This window comes from Lacerta agilis, chromosome 7 (assembly GCF_009819535.1).
Source record: "Lacerta agilis isolate rLacAgi1 chromosome 7, rLacAgi1.pri, whole genome shotgun sequence".
Taxonomy (NCBI): domain Eukaryota; kingdom Metazoa; phylum Chordata; class Lepidosauria; order Squamata; family Lacertidae; genus Lacerta; species Lacerta agilis.
Window position 1 is genome coordinate 39,168,852 of NC_046318.1, and position 26,097 is coordinate 39,194,948.

The following is a 26,097-nucleotide window of genomic DNA, read 5'->3' on the forward strand; positions in this document are numbered from 1 at the left end:
TGAATTAACGTTAAATTTACGCCCAAGCGGTGTCTGTAGTGGCCGTACCTCTGGTATAATTCGCTTTAACAGTTACGGCTGTCATTGTTATTTTTATTCTTAAAGCTGTATAAAAGCCCTTGGAGAACTTGTATGAGTGGCAAGGCAAGGGTGCAGATCCAGAAAAGGTCACACACTGAATTCGCTCATTGGGAACTACTCCCAAGTAAATATGCATAATGCTGGAGCTTGAAATAAAAGGTAAAGGTAAATACACAAACCTCACAAGGTCCAGGCAGCAGGAAGGAAGGGAGACCAACAATAGGTAGAGCCAACGATCTCCGTGAGGAAGACATTGGGGAGAAAATTAGAATTTGCTCTGCCCGTCACTGGCTTTGGCTCTACCACCCTTCAAATTTCAATGGACACCAGTAACTAGAGATTCAAAATGTGAGGTATTCCAGAATTCACCTAAACAAAAGAACAAGGACAAACGGTAGAGATGAACAAAGTAAGTGAAAAATGTAACGTCTAAGAAAGTCTATAGCTCGCAACCCATTTGGGCATTTACTAGCATTTCAAGGAGAAATCACTTCTCAGGATCCATCTGGGCATGAATGTAAATAATAGGCTGGTCCACAAGATGAAGTTTATGTGCAGTGCAGTCCTATTCATGCTTGCTCAAAAGTAATTTCCAGTTCTGTCAATGTGCCTTATTCCTAAGTAATTGTGTACAGAAAAGACAGTAGCCTCTTTGGCTAACAGGTACACAATAACACACCTCTCATTTCTGATCTTTGCAAACGGGCAAGAACATGTTAAGCTACATAGGTTTCTTATGCAATTCAGAGATCTCTGTCCCTTTCAGCTACACTATAATCTGGATCTAGTTATTTCAGAAACAGCCTCCCTCCCTGTTTCTTATAATTAGTAAGCTCATACAACATTCAACCAGTCTCCTGTTGTACAGTACGGCTCCCAGCCAGTTTTATAAATTAATGAAGAGAATAAAGGGTTGAAAGAAAGGGTATAAAAGTTGAAGAGACCTGTCATTTAATGGATTTGTTCATGATTCATTCATAGTCTTAAGTATTTCAATCCTTTCTGTATAGGACAGTGCTTCCAAAATTACCATTGAGATGCAATCCTTATTCAGGACTCACCTTTGTTAATCTGATTATATGAAAGTCATTTAATTTCTGCCACAATATTTCCAATTAATTAATTAATTACAAATTAAATTTACGAATTACAGGTAGAAATTGTTTACCACCATAACTTTTATCTAACATAAAAGCTATTAATGGGGATTATCCATCAGTGTTAGCATGGACTAAAATTCCCACTTCACTCATAAGCATATAATGGATGAGTGGAGCAGAAATTTGCCGCCTTCTCATGGGATTTCTACAAGAGAATGGTTAAAAACAGGGTCAAGAAGTAGCCTATAACATTAAGCGACATCAGGAGTGTGGATTTTTAGAGATAATACGGCACGGCATAAAGTGCCAGCTGGAAAACATTTTGGCTTTCTATTTAAGAAAGACTGCAAAAGGAAAATAAGAGGGGTGAAATTCTTCACTCTGCTAATGAGAGGAAGAACATCCCATGAGTCATACTGAGGGTGCATGAAAATAAATGTGCCCTGGGAGGTGGGTGGATTCCTTAATCCCGTCTGGGACAGGTAAGAAAGTGTCAGGAGTATGAAGGAACCCTAGAACACAACTTGAAATGAAGATGAGGTTACCACCATTTCCCCCCATCACAGGATGTTTCCTATGTATATAGCAGCTGTAAAATTCTGTAGATGTTTCCTCCAGCATGAAAATAAGGTAGTGAAAGCTTCATTTGCTGAATCACGACAAGAAATGGTGATAATCCAATTCACATTCCTAATATTTACACATACACAATGCAAAGCATGTACAGAGAAGTTTCATATACGTAAATGGGAACAGACCAACCCACTCCATCCAATGCTCAGGTTGCATATATGTGTAAATAAAACCAAATCCTAAAGTCAAAATAAAAATAAATGGCAACAGGCCAACAATATTTGCTCCCTAGATGTAAAATAATTGTCTCTATTAGAGCTCAGTGCATCTAACACCAGTGAGTAATTTGTACAGATAAATAAGTGGGTGGTAGGCCTTTATTTTAACATGGGAGACAAAAATTCAGCAAGTGAAGCTGCTGAATTTCTGCCTGCCGTAAAGGTATTAAATACACAGGAGTCTATGGGGAGAGATAAAAAGAAAAAGAATACCTGGTTTGCTAGCTTTGAGCACGTTTGCCACACAGTCCTTTGTAGCAGTATCCTTATCATCTGCTGGCTAGGTTTTCTCCATCATTGAGACTGGGCAGCTTCTACAATGGCTTTCACCAGCTGCTACTAAAGCCTTGTTCACCCAACCTCTTCGTATCAAATGCTGCTTTACATGCTTGTGTGACTGAAGAGGAGAGGTGGGGCAGTGTCTATTATTTTCTTGTGGACTCCAAGCTCCACACATGCATTTTAAGCATGGTGGCACAACCACACTAAACTCCTTCCCTCCCACACTATGAGGAAAAGGGAGGGAAAAGGCATCCATTTCCTGCATACAGAGGCATATATATACAAGAATGTGCATGATGGTGCTCTTGAAATTTGATGTTGTTGGATGCCCCAGGGAACTGTTTACATTCCTTACTTAAGAGCAAAGTCCCAAGGAACTATATAGAATATTATATAGTGCTTACCCAGAGAGCTAGCAATGTGCAATTATTGGCCCATCATACTCTCTAAACAGCAACAACATCCTTTTCAAACCTGAACGTCAAGAACACCCGCATGGTGAATAAACATGTAGAGTTGTGTTCAATGTAGTGCTATGTGAACATCCTTTAAGTGCTAGGATTTCTGCTTGTGCCACAGAATGTTTACTCCCTCTCCTACCTTCATTCCACCCCCAATTTGTTCTAGGAGTCCCCTCAACTCTATGGAGCAGATATAGGGAAGGTTCAGGGAAAGTGTGGAGAGAAGGTGGAAAGTCCTGTTGTGGAAGCAGGGATTCTTGTGCAGATAGGACCTGATAGTTGAATACTGTCCATGGGAAACAGAAGTTCCTAGCAAAGTTCTAGCTTAGTGTTCTGCCTGTGGCGTGTATACCCCAAACACCATTTCTCTGGGAGCAAACGATGTGCCAAAGCACAAAAACCCGCTGGGAAACTTTGCTGCTTCTGTGCTTATCCCATTTTAATCAGCAATAGGAGAATGAAGAATCTGTGTGCCTATTCTGCTGGGTTATCTTCTGAATTAATACAAGCATCCTGTGTGAATATTCACATCCTGTGTGAATATTCCACATATATGAATTTTGACATGTTTATACACTTGGATGCTACAACCAGATCCCCTCTACATGCAGCAAAAATGCACAATGACCACATTAGTTTAGTTATACTCCATCTACAATTTCTACACTGCTTAGAAAGTTCTTTGATTAAATAGTTTAAAACAAAAATAGCAAGAAATAGTAGTTCATCACATAGCTATCAACAGTGATCAGCATAGCAGCCAAATTGAAGTCCTTGTTCGGAGTTATTCTACCTTTGGAATAGACAGTGCCAGAGACAAAGAATAAGGAAGGCTTCACAGAGGGATCTGGCTGGCCATACTTGAAAACAGGATGTTGTGTGAGATGGATCTCAATCTAGTTCAACAAGGCTCTTTTTATGTTCTTAATCCATCAATCTAACTATTTCCAACATTCTCTGTGTCATACTCTTGAAACAGTCACACTTTTGGCATGACTAAGGCACAGATTTCTGTAGATGAAAGAGTCTATGCAGACAAGGATCGACTCAGTTTTCATAAGCTTCCCTTGAGTAGATGACAAAGAGCCTCCAATTTGGGAGACATATCAGAGGCAGCAAAAATTGCCCCTCTTCACCTGCTCCAATCCAAAGGCGCTAGGGTTTCTCAATGTTCTCATTAACTTTACAAAGGAAGGTTAATTTTGTGTTTGTTATTCATTCACACTAGGGAAAATAAAACACTAAACTTTGTGACAAGTTTGTTGTTGTTTAGTCATTTAATTGTGTTCGACTCTTCGTGACAAGTTTAGCGTGAGCAAACCCCCTTATAGTGGAGTGGTCTGACCATCACCAACAGGGATACGACACAGAGGGCAATGTATTTTAATACTCTTCTGGGACATCTTAACAGAGTTCCCTCCAGGAGCTCCAATAGGATTAAGCTGAGACACAGTGACTGAGGATTTGGATCCAGGTCTCCCTAGATACATCCGGAATCCCTCCCTCTACATAACCTATACCCAATCATAATGGCAGTCATTCTAATAGTACAATAAGAACATTATATTATTAGTTCTTCACACAAAAAATGGAGAATTGGTCAGAATATAAAACTACAATCTTATCATGGAACTTTCAAAGATTTATTTTTGTCAAAGTGTATAAAACTTCAAGAATGAAAATTTCACCATCACAAGGATTCAACCATCTGTTAGCATGACCAATAGAATTTATTAAACATTGTATTTACAACTATTTACATATGCTTTAATAGGTAAATATTAAAATAGACAATGTACAATTTTTCATTGAGAGGCATTTGGAAGGGAGAAGCAGGACACTAAAAGGCTTGTTTTGAGACCACAATGTAAGAGCAGATTTATAATCTTTAAGATTTTAAACATAATACTCTTCATAGTAAGTCATAGGCATGGCATTACAGCAGCATAGCAAAAGACAAATGGCTCTAGGAAGTCAAAGTGTAATCCATTAAGCACTGCTGCAAACCACACTGAAAGGGACACTCATGCAAATTCCTCTGAATGAATGGATGCTGTACTGAAGCAGTGCTTGGTGGATTGGCACCGTATGTTGCAATCATTTAGGTACCACACAGTAGGGAAAAACTTGAACTGAGCTAGCATGCAATACCACTCAGTCTCAAATCTTAACAGTTATGGTGATGGAACAAGCAGCTAAATCAAATACATGCCTTTTAAAAGAAAATCGCCTATACACTACACATAAGAAACAACAACTTTGGTCCAATAAAACATTAGACAAAACAGTTTTACAATTAAAATATCTATTTTTATACAGGGTTGAACGTTAAATACAAGATTATTTACATTTGCGCAATATGTATAAAATAAGTTATTTTTAAAAATGAAAACAATATTACATCTTTTCCAAAAAGAAAACTGTACAGTTAACCTATAAATTATATAAGATGAATAGACCCTCACTCCCCATATTCCCACAAGCGTGTAATATTTCCCACAGCTTGATGGGTTTTTTTTGTAGGAGTTTAAGTTTAATAAAAATCATTAAAGTGAACATAAAATAGCAAGTGCTTTTCAGTGGATTTTTTTTTAACAGCTGCCAGCGCTGTTAAAACTTCAGTGAAAGATTTTGTACATAAATAGCTCTGTTGGGAAGATGCTTTTTGGACCTAGGATCTAAAATAAATACCATTTGTAATAAATGGTATGCACATTTACAACATTGAATGAGATTTTGTGAAGCATTTTGATGTTATTTATGGAATATTGAAAAAGGCTGTATTCCACATTAGTGCTATATTTTTAAACAAATTACATATATATTTCACAACGTTAAGCTGTAACAGACAGCAAAGAAATGCTAGCAGTCATATAGGCGTCAATTCAAAGTCATCATTAACATCCACAAGAGGAACATAGAATTCCTGAATTTCATAAATGCTGATGGATTTATAAGTTGCAGGATCAAGTTCTTGTAGTTTAAGCTGCCATTCCAGTCTCTGAACAGCGTTTAAAGCTGCTGCTTCATGTTGTTGCCTCATCAAGAGACATGTCTATTTCAAAATAAACAGATGGATAGTCAATTATTCCAAGTACACCTTAATGTGAACTACATACTGAATTTTCCAAGACAGGGATGGCCAATTTGACAGTCCACAGGCCAATCAAACCCCTGAGACTATTCATGTTTTGAATAGGGTTTTTATTTTTTGTAATTCTAGAGGCAATTAAATATTCCATAAAACAATGCTAGCACTTTTAATAAATCAGCCCTAGAGCAATTAGATGCTAAAGCGTCAGCTCCTTTTACCTAAAGCTTTAAAATGCTGACCATTCCTGCATTAAGGGGATCTTCAGTAAAAGGTATTCATTTTGCACCATTTCCTTTTCTCAACTCTGTACATATGCAGTTCACTCTGAATGAGATCCAGAACTAAGCATGTGTAATTAAAAAGGCAAATTCCATGAACAGGACATCTGCTCATGAAAAGTATCCCCATCCAATTTTCATGTACCCTCCCTTTACCTTCATCTCTCTGTGTCACAACCCATCCCATTTAGCAGAGTCCCCTGAAAGATTTCTAGGTATTTTGGGAGGACTGCTGTGGAGAGGAGGTGGGGTGGGGAAGTCAGCTACTGCCAACCTTGTTACATGCACTTAATTCTGGGTCCAAGCCCTCTAGATATACACCATATACTCCCATAGATCCCATAGATGCCAATGGCATGATTTCAAAAGAATTCTTAAGGTGAATGGAAATGCTTCCATGTGCACTTCAGGGCTTCATATTTTGTTCTCTACCCCACCCTTTTGCAACTTCTGGAATGACACTAGAAGAAAAACACTCAAATTTCTTTTGAATTGCACAAATAGCTTGGTGTGCACAAGACAGAGAAAGCTGCTTTAGGATTCCCTCAACAAGGATGGTCTTTTTTGCTATTGTGGATCCTTAAATTCAGAGAAAAACAAAGTATGCTTCCATTTCGCTGAGAGCACTACGATTAAGTGTATGTAAATTGCTCTGGATTGTGTCATTGGGTAGATACACTAAGAATATCCTAACACCTTGATATACATGAAGTCTACCCACTGAGTACTGGCTTCCTCATTCAGTGCAATATTAAAGCAGTTCCACAAATAAAATTGACACATTTGTGATCCCTGCAAATTCCCTGAACTGAGAAACCCATGGAGGCAGGAACTCAGGTGTTCTGCTATTCCACACATGTGAGCAATTTAATGAATTGAGACATGTATTATTTATTTTCACCTGAATTTGCTATGACACAAATAATGTGAGGGAGACCATGTGTTAGATGGTTTATTGCAGCTTTCTATTGAAAGATCTTTTTGGAAAAGGTCCAGTAAAAGCACATACCTTTAATTTGTCAAATTTATCATCCACGTCCTGTAACCATGACATAAATTGCCGTGCATTAAATCGATCTCTAACTGATGTTTTGCTGTCATCGGTCTGGAAATCAAACATATTAGAAATTACAATGTTAATTATATGGTAATTTATTCCCATGCTAAAAATGGTATTTTTAAAATGTTAAGAGTGATGAAAAATAGTAGTTTGGATCTAAATGTGACCTTGTCTCCATTAGGTGCAGGGATGGGGAACCTGTGGCCCACCAGATATTGGAACTACAACTCCCACCATCTCTGACCACTGGCTGAGGCTGATGGGAGTTAGCTACACCTGGAGGTCCACAGGTTTACCGTTTCTGCACTAGCAGAAGGCCTCTTCCAGTCAGGCTGTTTCTGATCTAGTGGGGAGAGTGAAAAAAGTGATTCTCCCATGAGCCAGATTAAATTTGTTTGCACAAGACTACACAAACTCTTTCAATATTTTTAAAAAGTTACAAGTGAACAACTTTCTTCTCTGTAAACCATGCAAATTTGTCTTCAGCATCCAGTTCTTCTATATAAGAATTCTAGCCTAATGTTTCCCACTAATTTAACTAGGACTGACATTAGCCAAACAGAGTAATTTCTCCTCAACAGATTCCTTTTTAACAAATTGGTTTTACAATGAGTACCTTCCAAATGTCCAGCAAGAAAGATAATTTTAGGAACAAGTTGCTAAAAGTTTAGAAATTCAATGAACAATTTCATATGTGAATTCTTAAAGAACTCGTTCTTTGCTAACTGAATAAGCAACTTTTAAAATTAGAATTAAATTTAAATACCGTATTGGCTTGAATATAAGCTGCACCCTTAAAATTCAAGGCTTATTTGCAGGTGTGGCCACCAAGCCGGTGCTGACGCTCGGCGCCCTGCTCCCCAAGCCGGCTGCCCCCATTCAGGATGGTAATGCCGGGAGGCGGGCACACAGCGCGCTCAGAGCCGAGCGCTGGCACTGGCTTGGGGAGCTGGGTGCCTGCTTCCCAGCTGGTTGGCGGTGTGTGCGCTCCCTAGCTGGTTGGCCTGCACACACACCCCTCCCACCAAGCTGGGAGGCAGGTGTGCCACTCCCCCCCCCCCACTGCCAAGCAGCTAGGGAGCGTGCGCACCGCCAACCAGCTGGGAGGCGGGTGCACTGCTTCCCCCCACCGCTGAGCAGCTAGGGAGGCAGGCACACCGCTCCCCCCACTCCCGCCGTCAAGCATCCAGGGAGCGCGTGCACTTCCCAGCCACATATGGTAAAAACTCGTGAATATAAGCCACACTTTAACCTTTCAGGTCTGAAATTGGGGAAAAAGTACGGCTTATATTTGGGCCAATATGGTAAAACTTATTTTCATGTTAACTTTATTAGACTTAGTGTGAAAAAGTAACTTCAGCTATGGATTTATTTCCAAACAGAACCCTAAAAGCAGTCTATTTATTTATTTACCTGGCTTTCCATAGGCACATTATACACTTCAGCATCCAGCAGTACTGTGCATGCACTGAATGGTAAAGTCTGATTAGCTAAAGTTCTTGCTGCTCGATAATGGACACGCAATACTTCTTGCTCATTGGAAACAATAAGCTTTTCCTAGTTAAAAAAATAAATAAATAAAGAGTTTTAAATTTCATTAAAGAACTATTTGATCACTGTTTTTCCTTTTCTGAAGTACACTTTCAAGATTTTTGAAATGCAGTATTTCTCTCTATTAATTCATACCAATAAACATGCACAATTACAGAGCTTTCATACAGAAAATACTATGAAACCTGGCTTAAAAATCTATGTAAAACTTTCAAAACTTCCCGCTAAGAGTGGCTTCTTATATGAATTTCTTAGCATACAAATTGCACACAGTGTAAACTCTCCTTTTCTTTATATTTATTTTCATTATTTGTTTACTAATGTCAGGAAACTTGAGCCAGATGCACTACCAATATAAATCACAGTGAATTAAAGTAGACATTCTACTTAAGCATTCCAAAAGCCTGAATTACATTATCAAACGTAATTATCAAACTCTCAAAATTCTATATTTCTTTGTTTACTGAAGCAGACAAAATATATGCAGCAACTGACAAAGAGAATTCCCAGGTATAAATAGGTTCTGATTGGAGTTGCAGGTTTTTAACAACTTCTTAACAATCTACATATTGCGCTTAAATCTTAACATGTAATGGTTTTTCTTCATTCTCATCCTTTCTCTTTAAAACGATAAAACTTTTAAAAGACTTGCACATCTTTATACAGTCATTAGTCTACAGGGTGAAAATAAATGAATAACACTATCAGCCAAGATTTTATGGCACTTACCCTCTCAATACTGTGCTGCAAACGAAGTTTCATCCTTACAACTTCTTGTTGTCTAAACAGTTCTTTAAGTGGATCAGACAGTGAAGGAGGTGGTGTGATCTGTGAAAAAATTGTCCATATAATATCAATTATATATAATACTGTATACATAAGCAAGAGCCATAACATAGTCAACTGGAGGGGGAAAATATAGTGCTTAAAATGTCACTGAATGCACATATTTGTATCACAAATATGGAATTAAATATATGAATTTTACTGTGTTAACATGAAACATTGTTTGAAGAATCTTCATATACTGTATATGAAAGCAACACATCAAGCAGACGCCAAGTCAATAGACTGCATTCATAGGTAACGCTAAACCATAGCATAGGACATGTCTGTGTGGGCCTTGTCCATTTTTTCCTGGCACAGCTTGCAAGGAATTTGAAAGCTTGTTTCTGTTTCAGATTGACTTCTGAACCAGACAAACTGCAGTTAGTTTTAACTACTGTTTACTAAAACAAAGCCAATTTCAAATTGTAGTTTAAGAAGCTGGCTTACTTGAGTAAATGGTAGTTAATAATAACAGTTAATCTACAGTTTAAGATTCAGATGTAATGTTTAAACAGAAGTGGTAGCTTCCAAACTCCTTCACCTTCTGATAGCATTATCTGTCGTCTCCAAAAATCTGGCCAACAAGTCCTCCTAGCAACTTTCCAGTTGCATAAACACTGGAACTAAAAGGGCAATGTAAAAAATGTGGAAAGCAAACTATGTTACTCATGAGTATTTTCTTGGCTCTTTTTGCATCAGCTGGTTGCACCAAAAATACATATTTGTTTTGCATTGAATAAGAAGGTAGAAAACAGCAGCATAGCTATTCTCCTTACGAAAAAAAATCCCCTTTCTCATTTAGTTTATGCAGAAAGTAAAATATACTATTGTTATGGGACAGGGGGTGGCGAGAAGCATGCAGAATAGGAATCTGGTTCCATTAGCTTACACTGGAATGAACTGAACAGTTTAGGAGATTGCTGAGAGTATATAATTCACTCTATTAAAACTTAAATACCCAGTTACTTACAGTTGGAATGCATATCTTGCTCAAAGGGTTGCCATCTAAAAGGTATGATCCATTGAAGGTCACATATTCATCGTAATACTGAGGCGCTTGAGGAATAACACTACACAGTAATTTACGCTTTTCTTCTATTTTCTTTCTTATGTGCAAATATTCAAAGTATGGATTTGCTCTCTCTGAACTGTATGGCTGGATCTCTTCTAGTTTTAGAGAGTCTACAATAGCTGCCAGAGACTGGTGAATTTTTTCTTTAGCTTGCATTAATGAGGGATTCACTTGCACAGGCTGAGGAACACGTGACAGCTTTCTTTTACGAGGATGATGCGCCTGAGCATCATCTTCTTCAGTCAGTCTTATCCTTCCTTTTATAGAGGAAGATGATTCAGAATCTCTTTCTGATATCTGAGGACAACCAGTAAGATTTTGCTTACTTTGATTAGCAAGCATATTTGCTCTGTTCCTTGTGATTCTTTGAGGAACTTCATACTGTTCTGCTTTATGGTCTTCTATTGCTTCTTCCAATTCTGACTTAACACTCGCACTGTACTTATGCACTTCATGTCCAGTTAATTGTGAATGGCTTTCCAAACAAGGTGAAAGGCACTGTTGCAAGTTTTCTTCCATTGAACTGTTTTCTATACTGTCTATATTAAAAAGTTTTCTGTTATATTCATTAGCAATTCCTTTCAGTGCTCTGCTGTTTAGATCCTGTAAATCTATTTCATTTTTATCACTTGTCATATGGGATGAATACAGGTAATCAGAATGGTCTTTTTCACCTGTAATCTGAATATCAATCATGCTGCTATCTAGCTCATCCACTTGTGATGTCTTATAAATGAGCTTACTGACTACAGAACTTGCATTAGGGTGTAAACGAGGATCATTTGCAATAAAATCCTTTTCAAAATGTTGTGAAATATCTTTAGTGAAGCTTTCAGGATACACAGTGATTAGCACATCTGACTTTTTATTGTTTGATGGAAAGAAAGTTTTTTCTATCTTCTTTTTACTGTTTGTATCTACATCTAAGATTGAATTGGTAGCTTGAATGGCACTTTGTTGGTGTTTAACAACCAGAGACTCTTGGCTGCTAATATCTGGTATAGAATGCTTTGACATATAGACTGTATCTGTGATTGGCTGAATCCGAGATGAACAAGAAGACTGGAGAGAGAAAACAGCTGCAGATGCTGGCGATGTAACATTTGCTATGTTTTCAGCATGATGAAGAAAAGGTTCAGAATTTTTCTGTTCTTTCAAGATTTTATTTTCAGAATTGTGTATGGCTGGGACAGTTGCTGCATCTTGCTCAAAGCCAGGAAAATTTGAACAGATGCACTCACTGCTCAATGAGTTAAATCTATCCAAAGGTACATCCCATGGTTTACTTGATGGAGTCGTATTATTCTGGCTGCACTGCTCCAAAGGTGTATTAATTTCTCCTGATGGGTTTGTCAGAGTAGCATTTTTAACTGCATCTGATGTAATGTGCTTGTTGCTAGCAGATCTAGTTGGAGATGATGCAGAACTGGAATGCATGCTCGGCATACCATTTTGGGAATCCTTCTCCAACAAATTACAGCATAGTGATTCATGTTTAGGAGAAGGGCAACTATGACTCTGAACTGAAAGCAATGCATTGTGATTATTTTCTTCTGACACTCGGGGCTGTTTTGCATTTTCACAAACAACAGATGGCATACTACACCTTCGAACTTCTACAACTGGCCTGCACTCGTTTATAATAAGTTTAACATCCTCAACAGATGCTGATCTCACATAAGCTGGTGGAAACCTGTTTGGAAAAGGTGCTTTATTGCGCTCCGGCAACTCTGATAAACTATCAGTCTCATGATGAGCAGGTGATTTGGCACTAGGTAAAAACGGTGAATGTGAAAAAGACATTTGAGAATCAGATCCTTCAAGCATGAAGTCTGAATCATATTCAGTTATTGGTCTTGGAGGAGTCACTGTTGTATGGCAAGAATCCTCCGAACTAGCCACTGAAAGCATGGACACTGATCTGGATGTTAGTCCTGTCTTTTCACTTTCTGATCTGGGAGATCTACTTAAGCTATTGTCCTGTAGCAGTGACAGTTTCCCACCAGCTGCTAAATTCTTTATGTCAACAGACTGCGATCTACTACTTGTAGCATCTTTCGGCTGCTTATCCTTCACACAAGTATCTGACAACTCAGAGCTTTTTGAACGAATCAGCTCTTTAGTTTTTGATTCAGTAAGTGGATGTTTTGTTTTGTCCTTATCTTTTATTTTGTTAAGTTCTGAACAGGATCGATTCTTCAATCTTTCTTTTTCTTTTTGTTTTATTTTTTCTTTGTGTTTTCTATGCCATTGTTCAATTTCCAGATCTTTAAGACTAAGCATTCTTTCAAAGCTTGTCTGCATCAAATCATCATTCAATAATCTCTTTTCTTTAGGCCGACTGTCTTTAGGTGCTGATGCTGGTTTGGACTTAAGCTTTTCAGTTTCAGATTTTAGCTTAAGTACGCTGTTTTGCTGTATTTTATCTTTATGTTTGTCACGCTCTTTATATCTATCTATATCTTTATCTTTTTTATCTTTCTCTCTTCCATCTGGAGTTTTCAGTAATTCATCTTTTGGTTTCTCTTTCAAGGACAAGGTTTTTTCAATACTGTATTTCTTCTCTTCTGGAACATGCTTTATAGTTGCAACTGTTGAACTATCCTTATCTCTGGGTTTTTCTTTTTTCTCAGCTTCCTTTTCTTTTTTACCCTTTTCAGTTTTTGAATAGTCAGCTTCCTTTTCAGAAACCTTGGATTTTCTTTCAATTCCAGGCTTTTCTTTGCATTCTGACAAGTATCTATCACTTTTTTCTTTGTCATGCTTTTTATCAAGTTTTTCTTTGATTTTTTCTCTGTCATCAAGCTTTTTAATAGTATTTATGCTTTTTAATTTGTCATTTTCTTTATGAGATTTTTCTGTTTGCTGAAAATATGATTTTTCTTTTTCTTTTGTCTTTTCTACATTTTCAATGGGGTCTGATCTTTCTTTTTCTGACTTAGGTTCACATTTTATTTTTCTCTCTCTGTCTAAATGTTTTCTTTCTACTTTTTCAGTAGCAGAATTCCGCTTTTCCAGCTTTTCTCTATGTTCCTTTGTGGGTTTTTCCTGTTTCTCAAAGTCTGTTTCTTTTTCTACCAAAGATACATTAGTAGCTAAATCCCTACCACCTAAACAAAACAATTCTGTTTCTTTATCAATGAATATGTCTTTTTCTTCCTTTGTATCTTTTGCTTTTTCCTCCTTGTCATTTTCTTTTTTATTTTTCTCCCTCTCCTTTTCCTCTCTAACATTTCTATCTTTTTGAAAGTTTTTCTCTTTCACATATTTGTCTTCTTTCATCAGAACTTTTTCCAGCTTAGATTTTTTCTCACAGGTTTGAGATTCATGGTCCACACCTGATATATCCTCTGCTTCATCACTTTTAAAAAAGTTCTCTTTCCAAAATTCTCTATCAAACTCTATATTCCTTTGGGCCTCCTTAGAACTCTCTCGCTGCTTGTTCTTTTCCTTTTCTCCATCCTGCTCCTTTTTGTGCTTATCCTTTTCTTTATGTTTCAGTTTATGCTTCTTAAGTGCTTTCCCCTCCTTATCTACTTTTTTCAAGGTACATTCAGAAATTTCAAAGGATGAGCTATTGTGTTGTTCCTCCTTAAGTTTAGGACTGGATTTTTCACCAAATTCAGAAATAAACTCCTTCTGATGTTTACTTTTGTCTTTGTGCTTGTAGGATTTGCCACTGGAGCTTTCCAGTACAAACTCAGAGTCTGTATTATGGTCATACTGTACTAATTCAGATTGTGATGTTACGTCAGACCCTCCTGGAGATAAACATGTTTTAATGTTTTCTTGTTTAAGCGGAGTTGACTGCTTTTCAGTTAATCCACATGGGTACTTGGGGGATCTGCCTGCAGTAATATGGAGTAAGGGCAAAGAAGAATCCTCTTTTGAGTTAAAAGATTTCCGAAAATTCTCTTCTTCTCTGCTTTTGTCTAAAGATTCTAATACAGAAGCACCCAGGTTTAGCACTCTGGAATTCTCTTTTTCAAGTTTTAATTGTTGGTTCTCTTTATTTTTGCTTTGATTTTTTAGTTTTCTTTTAACTTTTCCTTTCTGTTTATATTCACTAAAAGCATATTCTTTTTTCATCTTTGCATCAGAATTTGAAGTCTCTGTGACGGAACACGGAGAAGAGATTATCTTTTTGTCCTGAAGAATGTCTTCATCTGAACTTTCAGAACTTGAATATAAGACTCTGGAAGGCTTCTGTTTCTTACTTTTAAATGATTTTGGAAATGTTACCTTTTCCTGTTTAAGAAATAGGTTACTCTGTTCTATTTCAGATTCATCCTCTTTTCTCAGATCTTTCCTAGGTATATGTCTGTCATCAATCATTTTCTTAACTTCATCTTCATCATCATCTTTAAACTCATATTCATCAAGAGCAGATGAAAGTGATGCCTTATTGGGAATGTGCTTGCTGTCATTAACTAGAGATTCTTTCTCTGTCTCAGAATCCATATTCCCATCTATACTGGAAGGATTTACAGATGGTGTTTCTTCAAGATCTAGAAAAGAAAATGAAAGAAGTCAACAGATATATTCATTTATTTACTATTCATGACAGTGAATATTACTTTTTAAAGACATGTAGAAGTTACATGTGTTTTATCTCTTTTTAACCATCGTTTAAATGTTTTCTGACATTGGATTCCACAGTTTAACTACGTACTGTGTAGTTTTGAAAAGGTGCAAAAAAGTTTATCACAAGTAAAGGCTTTGGGGTGGGTGGGTGGTGACAGGGATACAATCTTACTCTTGGGGTTTCTTGTCAAGCTGTGTAGACAGCAGTTGAAATATATATAGGAAATCACACACTTTTACAGAGTAGACAGATCACCTCTGCAATAGCTCATTTTACTTGATCTGTAAAATAACCTTTCCAAAGAGCAGCAATTGAAACATGCTTATTAAAAATATATTTAATTAGGCTTGTTAAATAAATATATAATTAGTCTTCTATGAAATTCTATTTTTAAACCTGTAAAACTACAAAAAACTAGCTGGTTAGATCCCAAAGGCCTTGGCAATTTTTACTTTGTGTCTACCTGGCCCATGTGAAGGACATCCAAATGTTAATTGGAAGTGAGCAGGGAAGGAATAAATATACTTGATTCGAAAACACACCCAGAGATGTTATGGGGGGGCATAAGAGATACACAGTGCAATCCTGTGCATATTTAATCAGATGTAAGCCCCATTTAGTCCAATGTGAGGATCAATTAGCAAAACGATTCATCAAAAGTAAGTTAAAGACAAAGTTGTAGGAGATAATTTCACAGAACCATGTCATGGCAAATTACTTTGTCCCATAAAACTCAGTGGGAGGTCACTGAGAGGTATAACAGTACTTATCTGCAAGGATCCTGTTTTCTGTATATGTACACCAATATGAAAGTCTGTGTATTATCTATACACACTTATGTATAACTATAAAAGTGCAATTAAAAGGTTTTTTTCTTACCTGAACAACCATCGTCGTCATCAGAAATAGGAACTTCTCTCTTCAGTAACAGCCCTAGTTCTTCTGTATCTGCTACATCAACAGGCCTCTCTCCTTGTTTATTAGCCTGAAATGGATTTCCGCCATGTCGGAGCAGCAATTTCACAATCTGAAACATTATGTATTTAAGTTTATTAGACATTAATTCACATTAAAAACAGGTATTGGGAGGTGAATGGACTGTAAACAGACATCTGTCTTTTTAAATCATCTCACTCTGTAAAATGCTATATACATGGATGACATTTTGTAAGTAAATCAGGGTAGGACAGCAATGCTGAAATCCACACATGACACACTCCAGAACAGTACACTGATTTATTTTGACTGCTCTAAATCTGTGGATTGGTGCCAAAGATTAAAAAAATTAACCAACACAAGAGATTAAACTCTTATAACATATTTTACAAAGCAATCTTTTCCTTAAGTTCTGTTGACTGAGAGGCTATAGGATTTGGCAGAAATCAAGATATGACACTGGCATGCCAGTGCTGCTGGCAGAATACCAAAATATGCTGAAAGAACAGCTCTGCCAACAAAGATATGCTGATCCAGAACAGGATGGAGTCATGAACAGGAGAGAGGTGGCTCAAGCGGAGAGGACATTTACACCATATTCCTTATCATCCCTGTACCTAACAATCTGCTTGGTAGCCACAGGTCACCAGGAATTCTATGGAGACAAGTTAATGGGCTGGTGGAGAAGGGATGGATTTCATCATTCTTCCTCTGCCTGTCTGCTTTGTTTCTGCTTTTCAGTTTAGGGAAACCCATCCCTCAGCAATATCTCTTCTTTGTTAGATACTTAAAAAAATAAAAATTGGCCTGCTGAGAAGCTACTATCCTGATTTTTCAAGATGGCCATAGAGATGGGAATTTTCCCATCACTTGTGACCAGCATGGAAATGCAGACTACAACTGTCATCACAGGCTGGTAAAAAATGGCAGGCTAAATAAGTTGGGCATATTTACAGGTTGTTCTGTAGTCCTCCAGACTGCTGTCACGTTCATGTTGATGCTGGAACTTTATACCAGCCCTAAACCTGGTGCAAAATATTGCTGTCTGATTAAGGAGTTGTGTGTGTTGTTTAAGTCACCCTTTTATCAATGACTGCCCCTTACAATCTCACCATGGCAGAACATTGTACCTCAGCACTCAATAACTGTACACCACCACCAATATATAAAACCCACAGAGAGTGGTTACAACTGAAACAGAGTGCATGGTATGGGGCAGTATCTCAGAGCTCACACATAAGTCTTCTTTAAGTCTCTCTATATAAAATGTAAGTAGATCCTGCTGGATTAGGCCAATGACCCATCTAGTCTAGCATCCTGTTCTCAGAGTGGCCAGCCAGCTGCCTGTGTCAAACCGTCATGCAGGATCTGAGCACTCTCCCCTCTTGTGGTTTCCAGCAACTGGTATTCAGAACTATTACTGCCTCCAGATGTGGAAGAAGAGCATAGCCATCATAGCATAGACAGGAGATGGACTGGTCAAGAGAAGAAGAGTAACAGTCAACAGCCTGTGTTTCTTGGTTTGGGTCACAAGAGGGCAGCATAACCCACTATGCCATAAGATTACCACTACAGTGGTACCTCGGGTTAAGAACTTAATTCGTTCTGGAGGTCCGTTCTTGAACAGAAACTGTTTTTAACCTGAAGCACCACTTTAGCTAATGGGACCTCCTACTGCCGCTGCGCTGCCAGAGCACAATTTCTGTTCTTATCCTGAAGTGTTATTTTTGGGTTAGCGGAATATGTAACCTGAAGCGTATGTAACCTAAAGAGTATGTAACCTGAGGTCAGGGGCGTCGCTGGGGAGGGGCGGTGGGGGCGGTACGCCCCCAGTGACAGGGTGAAAAGCGGTGGGTGGGGGTGAGAAGCAGCGGCCCCTCCCGCCACTCCCACGCGCCGCTGCTCCCTCCTTCACCCAGCAGCACATGGAAGGGGTGCTTTCCGCCGCTTTTTTCGGGGGGGGGGGGGGTCGACCAGCGAGGGAGGGTGTCACGCTTGTCACCCCTCCTCGCTAGTCGCCCCCCCCGCCGAAAAAACCCGCGGGGGGGGGGCAGGGAAAGGAAGCAGAGCCGGGGCTTGAATGCAGAGCGCCGGCTGCTTCTTTTTTCCCCTTTCCGCCGCTTTTTTTCGGCGGGGGGGGTCGACCAGCGAGGGAGGGTGTCACGCTTGTCACCCCTCCTCGCTAGTCGACCCCCCCGCCGAAAAAACCCGCGGGGGGGGGGAAAGGAAGCAGAGCCGGGGCTTGAATGCAGAGCGCCGGCTCTGCTTCTTTTTTCCCCTTTCCGACGCTTTTTTTCGGCGGGGGGGTCGACCAGCGAGGGAGGGTGTCACGCTTGTCACCCCTCCTCGCTAGTCGACCCCCCCCGCCGAAAAAACCCGCGGGGGGGCGGGGAAAGGAAGCAGAGCCGGGGCTTGAATGCAGAGCACCGGCTCTGCTTCTTTTTTCCCCTTTCCGACGCTTTTTTTCGGCGGGGGGGGGGTCGACTAGCGAGGAGGGTGTCACGCTTGTCACGCCCTCCTCGCTGGCCACCACCCACCGCCGAAAAAAGCCTCGGAAAGGGGGAAATTCCCCCTTTCTGCACCCACGTGCGTCGTGACGTCATGACGTCACGACGCACGCGTCGTGCCCCTCCCCCAGGGGGGTTCCTCTGCGCTGCCGCCGCCCCCAGCAGCGCAGAGGCTAGCAACGCCACTGCCTGAGGTACCACTGTACTGGAAGAAAGAGAACATCATACAAAACTGCTTATCTCCAGAACACCAATATGAACTTGAGAGATGTGTTACCACTATGCATATTACAAGTGCTTCAGATTCCAGATACAAAACACCCAATACCCTACTCCAACAACTGGATCTACCAGGACAAAGCAGCCCATCCAGAAATGCAAGGGAAGGTGGAAGCCATGCTATGAAGTGTAACTGTTATAACTGTCACCCATGTCTTCCTCCTACTTTGTTATATGTGAATAGCATTTCTTGTTTGAATTGTATTGCTTTAGTACCTCTTACATCCCCACCCCAATAGCAGAAAGCAGTGTCTCCCACACACAGAGAAAGCACTCGTCCCTCCCACATGCAGATGAGTTCTCTGTTGATGAAGGCCAGGCACTCTACCACACACATTGCCATTACTGGCCAAACATTCGTAAGTGTAACATCCCTTGCAAACATAGTTCTAGTGAAACCCCCCCAAGGGCAAGTATATGCAGTCTCCCCCACTCCTGCTGATGCATTTACACTGGCAGAACACTCAGGTGGCATCATGTACTCTTCTCTGTCACTTAAGGTAAAGGTACCCCTGACCATTAGGTCCAGTCACAGACGACTCTGGGGTTGCGGCGCTCATCTCGTTCTATAGGCCGAGGGAGCCTGCGTTTATCCGCAGACAGCTTCCGGGTCATGTGGCCAGCATGACTAAGCCGCTTCTGGAGAAACCAGAGCAGCACACGGAAACGCCGTTTACCTTCCTGCCGGAGTGGTACCTATTTATCTACTTGCACTTTGACGTGCTTTCGAACTGCTAGGTTGGCAGGAGCTGGGACCGAGCAACAGGAGCTCACCCCGTCGCGGGGATTCCAACCGCCAACCTTCTGATCGGCAAGTCCTAGGCACTGTGGTTTAGACCACAGCACCACCCGCTGTCACTTACAAACACCTATTATGCAACCAGATTCAGGGTCTATGCGTTCCAGCAGCTACCCACTGCCTCTATGTCCCCACTCCCCAATTTTCTGCTGCTCACTCTTCTACAGGTACAGGATGCACCCCACACTCTGTTCTATGGAAACCATGAAGGAGGCCCACCACCTAAGAATGCTCCCTGCTATTCCTCTACGGGGGTCGATACTCTTACCAGTTCCAGGCAGGCTCTGCACCCGGGCAAGCTTCATGATAGACAGTGATGCTACAGGTGCTCCTAACAAAAAGTTAATGCCATAGGAAACACTTCAACTGCTACCATGTTGTCAAGCAGTTGCTGTCAAGCAGAGGTCCCCTTTCTCTCTCTCTGCTCACTCAGGTTCCCTTGTTTGTCAGGCACAGGGATGATTGCTGACACCAGGATGCATGAAGCACTCAGTTGGAAAAATGGAGAGGGGGGTAATGAGGGCTGCTGGGATACTAAATGAGGAAGAGGGTAGATTGATCATATGAGTTGCAGGGGGTGTGGTGAGCTGGTTGACTCACCTATGCAGGACCCAGGCTTTGGGTCCATGCAGCACTCTTCCCAATTGGCTTGGGTGTTCCCTACCTTTCTTAGGGTCAGGATTAGTGTTATCTACACTAGCCTGGCAGTGACTTTCCAAGGTTTCAGACAGGGAGCATTCCCAGTTCCATCTGGAGATGCTGGACACTGAAACTGGGACATTCTGCATGCAAAACAGATGCTCTACTCTCCTTCCCTTGAATATAACGCATTTCACCCAGTTAGGACTCCCCCTGTAGCATTGGTGCTACTGGAATCTATAAACTGGTGCTAAATTTGGGGGCAGTGAAGGGGCAAGTGCACCATGATGTGTCTGATTTCTTTCTGGTGCTGTATGCATTGTGCTGTGATGCAGGGATATGTACTCAGGGTGTGCCCACATTATTGTGAGTTCACTGGCTCCCTCAGCATATTTCTGGCATGCGGGTGTTGCTGCCAGCATAGCTCGTTTGATGGTCTTTCTAGGGTCACTGGGGCATTATGTGTTTTCCCTGCTGTTTTTGAATGTTTTGAGGTCTCCCTTTTTCCTTTTGCTCCTAGGTTGAACCAGTATAGGACGCAGTGGCAGTTCCACTGATGTGCTGGCAGTCCCCAAGTTAGTGTCTAGAAATCCTCTGCTAGATTTTGTTTGGTTAGTTTGGACCACTGTATCTATATAGAGATTGCTTATTTACTGCATGAATGGTACATACTTTTCTATGTCCGCTACTTGCAGAATCATGAAGTGGAGTATCATCATCTAGTCCTTGAGTATTCACATCTGCCCCTGCTGCTATTAAGACCTTAGCAACATCATAATAGCCAGCATTGCAAGCTTCATGGAGAGGTGTCCAACCTATTACAAAAGAAGTCCAAATATGAGGGGTGTGTGTGTGTATAATTCAAAGATAATGCAGTTTGATTTATTTTGCAAAGACTGATACACACTTTTAAAATTTTAATAGGAAATCATTCTATTATTCCTGCAGGTATAAAGGATACTCATAGATATAACAATTTAAAATATAGTGTTTTGCTATGTGGTTTGTTAGGTTAATTAAAACAGTCAATTCAAACAGCAATGTTTTCAGTTTTATGAAATATTGGAGTTGTTGACATGTACTAGTTCCAGTCACTGCCCAGTCATACTGGCTTTTTTCTTCTCCTCAAGTGAGCAGAATAAACAAATAGGAAAGTCTTGGTTTCCCTTTAAACCCGAATCAGGGATTTGGCTTTGTTACCTTCTAAGAAGCCAATCTTCAGTTGTACCTTGTTATTATTTTGCTGGTCTTGTTTGTGAAGGAGCAACAAACCACAATTCCTGGTTTGGACATAAGGGGAAGCCAAGGATTTCAGGTTCAGTTATCCTGCTTGCACCAGGGTAAAAGCAAAGCTGAGCGATCAGGCATTCTCTGCTAACACACTGCTCATTATAAGTAAGAAAGTCAGTCTTATTACCCGTGAACTTAGCCACTTCCTTTGAAAGTAGAAGCTCCATTTTTAGCTATTGTGGCAAACTGACATTGACAAACCTGTCTTCTTAAGTACCAGCACACTAAAAAATAATATAGTTTACCATCACGAATCAGGAAAACTCACAAGCAAATTTGTAAAGAAGGTGTCCAGAAGCTATAGAAAAAAATCCTTAAATCTCACACCAGAGTAAACATTTCACACTTTGAAATTATACATGCTGCTCTTCAAAGGGAATATTAAAATTTGCATGCCACACCAATTACCATGTGAATAAGCATGTGCCTGTCACTGAACATAAAACAGTAATGCCAAAATCTTCAACTTCTCAGTACAGGCTGTTTGTTCTATAGAGCAATAACAAATAGCAAGTTATTCAAGAGTCATATTTCATATACCCTAATCGTAAGAGAGACGAGAGAGTCTTATATAAACTGATTACTTGTCAAACTTACCTGCAAAATCTTTTACATTCACATTTGCACCTTGACTGATTAACTCTTTAACTTGTTTAATGTCGCCTCTAATGGCTGCAGTATGTAAGGGGGTTTCCCCTCGTTCATTTCTTTTGTTAACTTTGTCTTTTTGTCGTGATGATGAGCTTGGTGTTTTCTTTTGTGTTGGTGTTGTCTGCAGAGGATGATTTAGACTGGGATCTACAAATTAAAATTCAAGACAAAAAAAATAGTTTAAAAATTTCTGCCATAGTGAATAAAATTTGCTTGACTGAAGTCCTCTGACAATCTCATTTTACTGCTTTGTGAGCGGCAGGCTGTGTGTGTCATGTCATCAGTTAATAATCTATTCAAATGGTGAGGGAAAATCCACTGAAGAAAGGACTAACTGGATCCCAGCATCGGCTCCAAAAGACAGCTAGCAAACTGATTAATTTCCCAGTTAACAAAAACTCTGGACTAGGTGGTTCTCTAAGCCATGATATGTTGCAATAGTTTCATGAAACCTGGAGGTTTTGGTCTTTGATACAACACTTGCATAACAAAAGGGTCATTCCCACCATCTCCTTATTAGCTTGCAGCCGTAACAGGACCTGTCAGGGATACACATGTGTACTGTATCCAGGGAATTATGTAATGTAGGTCTACTTTCCCCTATGCCACTGAGCCAATAAACTCCTCCTCCCACACCAAGCCGCTATTAAGTCCTGGGAGAAAATCTCTTATTGGTTCCCCCCCTGGGGCCAATGGCAACTTGGGGGTGGAGTTTTCACTGAGACTGTGGCAAAGGAGGAAAATGTTAGACCCCCTTTCCCCATGGTCCTGATACAGGGCCCCTGCATCTGCATCTACACACACAAAGGAAGGGGCTGCTTGGTAGTACCTGGACTGTTGTCTCTGGCAGTCATCTGCATAAGAAGGGCCATCTGCTTGCGTTCTGATAGTGGGTAACCAAACAGAATACTAACAGGTGCTGCTTTCTTATTTCCAGTTTCCTTTTTCATTTTCTTCTTCTCTGGGACTTCTTTCTCTGGAAATATCAGTAGATCTCAGTAAGAACAAAATACTGCCAATTATAGCACATTCAAGAGAAAGCACAGATATACAGACTGGAGAAGTGTATCATTTGACACACTCCCTCTGAAGTTACTAAATTGCCTTCCTCTGCAAATGGAAAGAATACATTAGCAAATCTTCTCTTGAAAATATTTAGGTTACCTAAGCTGAGTCAGTGTGAGGTAGTAGCTAAGGTTGGCTTTGTGGGGGAGTTGGGTTGAGCAATTAAGTTCTCTGTGTGGCACTGGACAAGCTAATGACCCAATATGCATGTTAATGCTAAGCCCAACTGGCTAAATGTGATCATGTAGGTGTGTAGGTACTCACAATAGGAAAAAAAATCACAGCTAACAGCACACATTGAACAAATCTTGGCTACAGTTTGTGATTTGTCTAGAGTAGGATAAACCACTACCCTAAGTTTGGACATGATACTAAACCCAAGCCTTTGTTTAGCTTCAGATAGCATGGCAGCAGTAGGACTGGGAGAGGAGGGAGCCATGACTTTTACTATGAGTATTTACAGACTGTGTTTGGCTTAGTGTTACATGAGAACTGAGCCAATACTTCATAGGACTGTTGTGAGGCCACTCTAACAAACAAACTAGATATAATTCTGGCATGACCTTTATGTCAGACTGAAGTCAACACTCAACTCGTACAAGTTGGGATAGGTTTTTTTTTTAAAAAGGTAAAGGTCCCCTGGATGGTAAAGTCCAGTCAAAGGCGACTATGGAGGTAAGGCGCTCATCTTGTTTTTAGGCCGAGGGAACCAGCATCTGTCCACAGGTAAGGCAATCTTATCTTAAGGCAACCATAGTCGGGATAAGGCAATCTAAAGTGCACATGGTGCATGGAAGTTGCAGAACTGCTTTCAAGTATGTGCTTCTTTCTTAAAATCGCCCCCCCCCCCCCATGCTTTTTCTTCAGGTAAGCCTCCAAAACTAGCTGGGGAGAATTGTTTTCAGAAAAGACAGCAGTAAAGGGCTATCTCCTCCATTCTCCATGCAATTTAAAATAGCACTTTATAGGTATTTTACATTACTTGTGTTGAGCCAGCCATTGTTACATATAGTTTAACCCTAAGCTCCTTAAAGGAAGTGATAAAAACTTAAAATTAAACAGAATACTTTGGAAAAAACATCCAGTCTAAAACTCACCTTTATGTTCCTAATACTGAATAAGATATACTTACAGTAACCTCTATTCATAACCACAGTAAACCGTATCTTCTCTCTGCTAACACATAGGGAAAACAAACCACAATCCTTGGCTTGGTGTCATATGTGAACCAGGGACCATAGTTTGTTTCACTTCAAAACTATGATCTGTAGCAGTTTTCTTACTGGATTAACGATTGGGGTTTAAGAAAGGGATTATGGGTTTGTTTCCTCTGTGCACTAGCAGAAACACGTGGATTGGGACATACGGTAGGATATTCATATAAAAAAACCTCATACCAGCAGACATCCCTATACTCTTACTGTGGGGGGTGTCTTGATATATGAATAGGATTTAGAATTCAGTGATAAAAAATGGAACCCCTACTTTATTTTTACTTCTGAGGTAAGATTTGTTAGAATGACAAAAGTATAAATGCTGCATATTTATATACTCCCCCATTTCAAAATGTCTACATATTTCAGATGAGGTATTTGATTACCTTTAAAGAAACACTAAAAAAAAATTTAGGCTCTGACCACAACATTCTCCTTTCTAAACATTTTCACTGAGAGGTCAGTGTTTGTTTGTTTTTTCAAATTGACGTGTCTACAGTAACCGTTGCAGCTGTATGTCACACATGTAATAAAAACTATTGCTGATGGGAAGCAACGCTTACCACAACTTTCTGCGTGTAGGTTTGCCTGTATAATGTAATAGAAAATGGGTTTAATGTACAGTGGTGCCCCGCTAGACGAATGCCTCGCTAGACGAAAAACTCGCTAGACGAAGGCATTCGTTTAGCGGAAGGCAGCCCCGCAAGACGAAAAATTTTCGTCTTTTTTTTTTTTGTCTAGCGAAAGCGCGGCTTGCATTGCCGCTTCGCTAGATGAAAAACCCGCTAGACGAAAATTTTTGCAGGACGAATTATTTTCGTCTAGCGGGGCACCACTGTATAATGTTAGAGCAAACGGGCTAGAATGTTTCTCAGACTATACAGGAAATTGTATTTTTTTCTAAAGAGTTTATACTGCAAGTTAATTAAAATTGTTAACTATCTTAGCATTAATTTTCTCAGCCTCTCATTTTGTTTTTTACTCAGTAACAGATGGCACAATGGGGCTGTGCTGCTTACCTGACCTCCGCCAGCTGCATCACTGCTGTTTACTGGGATGGAGTGAAGGGACTAGTCAACAGTGAGGTGCAAACATGGCTGCAGAAATGCTGGATTGTCTCTGCCAGCATGTTTGTACCATGCTGAACTTCCTTTTGCTTTGGCTCTCCCGCTGCCAGTATACAGCAACAATAGCAGCAGCTGGATGGAGGTCAGGTGAGCAGGGCAACCCCATTCAAGTACCACCCAAGCTACTGTCTTCACTTATCCTTCTTTATTAAAAAACCAAAATGAATATCGACACCACAACCTTATAAGCCTCTACTTTTATATGTAAAGTGTATTAATTTGAGATTCACTGTGGAGAAAAAATGGATTTACCGTGTTTAAAATTACTGAATGCCATGTATGCATTGATTTTGTAATTTTAGAAAAAGGAAGTGTTCGTACTTGTTTGGCATGATTTGTTGCTTGTT

At 40.0% G+C, this 26,097-nt stretch overlaps 1 protein-coding gene across 3 annotated transcripts in view; it reads right to left on the reverse strand.

Moving 5' to 3' along the window:
- Positions 1-4,404: 4,404 nt before the first annotated feature.
- The window catches only part of ANKRD12 (ankyrin repeat domain 12), a 55,059-nt gene continuing 33,366 nt past the window's right edge, over positions 4,405-26,097 (reverse strand). For all 3 annotated transcript variants that reach the window (XM_033154903.1, XM_033154902.1, XM_033154904.1), the window contains 9 exons: positions 23,174-23,320; positions 22,291-22,491; positions 21,076-21,218; positions 16,123-16,270; positions 10,557-15,166; positions 9,488-9,586; positions 8,621-8,764; positions 7,157-7,252; positions 4,405-5,830 (listed from right to left, as the gene is read on the reverse strand). In XM_033154903.1, the coding sequence (XP_033010794.1) occupies positions 5,645-5,830; positions 7,157-7,252; positions 8,621-8,764; positions 9,488-9,586; positions 10,557-15,166; positions 16,123-16,270; positions 21,076-21,218; positions 22,291-22,491; positions 23,174-23,320 (5,774 nt within the window). In that variant the 3' untranslated portion in view covers positions 4,405-5,644. The remainder of the gene's footprint in view (positions 5,831-7,156; positions 7,253-8,620; positions 8,765-9,487; positions 9,587-10,556; positions 15,167-16,122; positions 16,271-21,075; positions 21,219-22,290; positions 22,492-23,173; positions 23,321-26,097) is intronic.